Source organism: Coptis chinensis, chromosome 6 (genome assembly GCF_015680905.1).
Source record: "Coptis chinensis isolate HL-2020 chromosome 6, ASM1568090v1, whole genome shotgun sequence".
NCBI classification, from domain to species: domain Eukaryota; kingdom Viridiplantae; phylum Streptophyta; class Magnoliopsida; order Ranunculales; family Ranunculaceae; genus Coptis; species Coptis chinensis.
The window spans coordinates 22,534,915-22,538,867 of NC_141461.1; the positions used below are offsets into that span (position 1 = coordinate 22,534,915).

Here is a 3,953-nt window from a genome sequence, read left to right on the forward strand (position 1 = left end):
GGATCTGAAAGTATAAAAACCAAAGCTTAACTCTTTGTTAATGGTAGGTAGTTAGACCTAAAACTATATAGAACTCTAGATCTAGTTTTCAGTAGAGTAATTAAGTTTAAGTTCCATTTCCAATTCTTGTTTTAGATTAAGTCTTGAATCATTGTTCTTGATTGATTAGATAAATAAAATAGTTATTTTTATCAATTTCAATTTTTGTCATTTCAATTTATAGATCTAATTTTAATTCTTGTTGATTATCATTTCGTAGTTTAAGTCGATTGAAACATTGTTAGTTAAATTAGTTAAGTTAGAATTTTAATATGATGTGTAGTTATAATTCAATGAGAAATGATGGGTTGATGACTCAAGGCTAAAACCTCCATTAGAGGGGTTGATGAAGCTTTGATGAAAACTTAGTGGTATAGTGTAGAAGCGTTGTAGAATCTATTCCACTCTAGAAGGTCATGATTCGCCATGAGAATGGGTGGACGACCTCACATGCTAGTTAGTATTTGGTAGAAATGCCAAGAACACTAAGGATTAGAACTCGAATTTCTTGCCGTAAGAACGTATGAATCGAGATACAAGAATCTATGCTAGGTTATTAAGTTGGATTCGAGGTGGATTCAAGTCCCCTCTAATCCTTTATCTAGATTCAAAAACAATCATATTTCCATAGCATTCGTAGTTAAATTCAACATAATCAATTTCATATTGTATCGTAGTATAACACCCTTCGTAAAGCTCTCATTAGGCTTAAGACCGATTAATTAGATTAGAAAACATTCCATGCTAGAGAACTAGGAGTGGAAAGAATTTGTTACTCCACTCTATTTCGATAGAATTGAGAGTAGAAACTTTGATAAATATAGACACGTAAATAGTTTTAGTTTACTTACGTTTTGAGTTCATCGTTCATTTCGTAGGTAAACTATTCAATTTTATCATTTATCAGCGTCCATGAAAGAAAATACTTTAAACCCCCGCAGTTCTATCCACTAGCTGGTCTACTCTCGGCATGGGGCAACTATCTTTGGGACATTCTGAATTCACGTTAGTGAAGTCGACACACATCCGCACCTTGCCATTCTTCTTAGGTACCGCTACCACATTTGACAACCAGTCGGTAAACGACACCTCTCGTATTATACCTGCCCTTTCAACCTTGCGACCTCTCCCCGCCAATTTCCTTGGCGCGCACCTCGGTCTAATTCCTCGTGATCTTCTATCTTACTGGCTTCGCGTCTTCCCTCATATGTAACCTATGACATGCGAATTATGGGTCTAATCCGGTGACTTCCTCAATCATCCATGCAAACACATCTTTGTGGCGGACAAAGAACCGTATTAACTTGCTCTTCCATTCCTCGACATTTGGACCCCACCGATGTGAACTTCTCCTCACCGTCCTCCCCAAATTCACTACCTCTATCTCATCCAAGGTCTTCGGTCCTTCTCGTTAACTCCATGACCCTCCCCGACGGCAATCGTAATTGCTATGCCACGCCTCTTCCTAGAGCGTGAGGTCTTCCTCCTCGATCCGCGGATCAATCTCTTCACCGTACTCACGGTGGCTGTTTTTTTGCCACACCGATCCCCCGCGGACCTCGTGATACCCGGTAGGGGTAGGGAACCGAATCACTTGGTAGTAGGTAGAAGGAACTGCTTTCATCTCGTGAATCCACCTCCTCCCCAGGATGGCGTTGTACTGCAAGTCGGCATCCACCACCTTAAATCTTGAAAACACTGTAACGGGTCCCGTGGTCACTGGGAGCAGAAGCTCCCCCAAGGGTTCCGTCATGCTTCCGTTGAACCCATACAAATTTGTTGGTGAGGGTCTCAACTGCTTCCTTTCTATCTTCATTTCTTCCATTGCCCCTCTAAACAGTAAATCTACAGCACTACCGCAGTCCACCAACACCCTCTTTACTATGTAATTTCCCATAGCCACCGTGATCACCAACGCGTCCTCATGCGGGGAGTCGATGGCTCGAAGGTCCGCGTCGGTGAACGTTATACTTTTCCTTCCTTTCGCGGCCCAGTAATCCGCCCGCGACTGTCCTGCTGTCTCATGTACCTGCTGTACACTTGCCACCCGCCGTATTCTGTCTCGGTGTGCATTGTGGCTCAATATCTCTCCACTGAAGATCACGTTGATCATTCCCAGTATCCTCCCCTGGGTAGGCTCTTGCTCTCCCTTTTCCTCTTCCGTTATAAATTCCTTCAACAATCCCTTTCCTATCATCCTCTAAATTAACCATCTTAACGCATAGCAGCCGTTCGTCTCATGATTGTGTATTTGATGATAGGCACAATAGGGTCTGCCTTGTACCTCTACTGGCTTGGTTCGTGGACCCTCATACCCCTGCAAATTCTGAATCAACGGTAGTATTTCACTCAACGATTTATTCAGTGACACTTTCTCTTCCTCGCGATAGGGCTTTTTGTCTCGACTCTCCCTCCTAGCCTCTTCTCGGCTCCTCTCGGGCTGCGACGAATACCTTCGATATCCGCTGCTCCCTTTGTCAGAGGGCTCATATCGCCGACGCCCCTCACCTTTCTCCAACGATAACACCGCCTTCCCTGGCCTTCTCACCTCCTTCTGCATAATGTCCTCATACCTGATGTACTTCTCCACCCTCGGGTACAGGTCCTGTAATGTTGCTATATCATTCTTTGCTACCGACTCATGTACCCTTGTTCCTGGGCGTAACCCTCTCTCGAAAGCTATCACTGCCATCCTTTCATCCAGATTCTCCACTTTCAAAGTCTCCGCCTTGAATCTACACAAGAAATCTCTCACCGATTCCGCGGACCTTTGCCTTACGTTGAACAAGGCCGCGATGTCCACCACACGCTTCTTCTGGTGTATGAAGTGATCAATAAACGCCTGCTCTAACTCCTGAAAGTTATTAATACTCTTAGAAGGTAACCTGTAATACCAATCGGATGCTCCCCCTTTTAAGCTTGCCGGGAACATCATACATCTTAGTCCGTCATATCGCGGCTCCTGCCACAACGGCATCTGCTGCCGAAATGATGAATGTGGTCAGCTGGGTCCCTTGTTCCATCATACCTCTCAAACCTTGGCTGGTTGAACCTCTTCGGCACCTCCGACTTCCATATCAAATCTGCCAGTGGGTTGCGATTCAACCCCGCCACCACCTGACTCGCCGTACCTCCCACGCCCTTGGTCTGTCCCAGGCTAGCCTTCAGATCACGGGCGATCATTTCCCTGACTTGTTCCTTGGTGAGCCCCACCACCGTTTGTTCTTCCGCATCAGTTCCCCCTTCCTCCTCTTTCCCTGCTCTAGACACCTCCCTTTCCGACTCCTCTATTGTTTCTCTCTCCCTCCTTAACCCCTCATTTTCCTCCCTCAACCTCGATATTTCCTCATGCAACAACCTTGTTTTCTCTGCTCCAGACATTACTATCTCTTCCCTATCCTACTCCTCCCTTTCGTTCCTTATTGATTCCAAATCCATCTCGGCGACCGTCGTCTTTTTTGGTCGCCCCACTCTTCTTTTTGTTGCCATCTCACTATTTTTCACTCTCTCTCTCTCTTTCTTTTCCCCACAGACGGCGCCAAATGTTGTGACCTACCTCTTCTCCTCCTCTCCTATTCTATTTATAATCCCCCTACTCTCCCTTGGGCCCTCCATCTGTCCCTTCATCTCTCGGTCTATGGATTGCCACGTGGTAAGTTCCCGTACGACGTTAGGGTTTTTCCCGTGCTCCTACTGGGCACGTGTCCAGATGGTACAATTCCTGTGTCACTATATCCTTTCCGCTGGCTCTCACTGTCGGTCCTCGGTTCTCGGCCTCCATTCTTGACTCCCATGTCCACGGCCTTAAATAACATGCCCTTCGTCCCACACCCAGTCCTCTTCCTGGATCCATTACCCGCCGGACCCTCGGCCATCATAAATTGGGTCGCTACAATACCCTCGAAAACAAATCT

The 3,953-nt window shown here is 45.8% G+C and overlaps 1 protein-coding gene across 1 annotated transcript; it reads right to left on the minus strand.

The window, feature by feature from the left end:
- Nucleotides 1-1,504: 1,504 nt before the first annotated feature.
- Nucleotides 1,505-3,420, minus strand: LOC147492125 (uncharacterized). Its single transcript, XM_086567411.1, has 3 exons — nucleotides 3,068-3,420; nucleotides 2,324-2,924; nucleotides 1,505-2,239 (listed from the first exon to the last, which is right to left on the minus strand). The coding sequence occupies exons 1-3, from the start codon at nucleotides 3,418-3,420 to the stop codon at nucleotides 1,505-1,507; spliced, it is 1,689 nt and encodes a 562-aa protein (XP_086423537.1).
- Nucleotides 3,421-3,953: the final 533 nt, after the last annotated feature.

Excerpts from the sequence above, each read along its gene's own strand:
- LOC147492125 (XM_086567411.1), bottom strand. The coding sequence starts at position 3,420 with ATGTCTGGAGCAGAGAAAACAAGGTTGTTGCATGAGGAAATATCGAGG. Across the intron at positions 2,925-3,067 it reads AACCAGCCAAGGTTTGAGAG|GTTACCTTCTAAGAGTATTA; the intron begins GTATGATGGAAC and ends TTGGTATTACAG. Across the intron at positions 2,240-2,323 it reads CACGAACCAAGCCAGTAGAG|AGGATGATAGGAAAGGGATT; the intron begins GTACAAGGCAGA and ends TGGTTAATTTAG.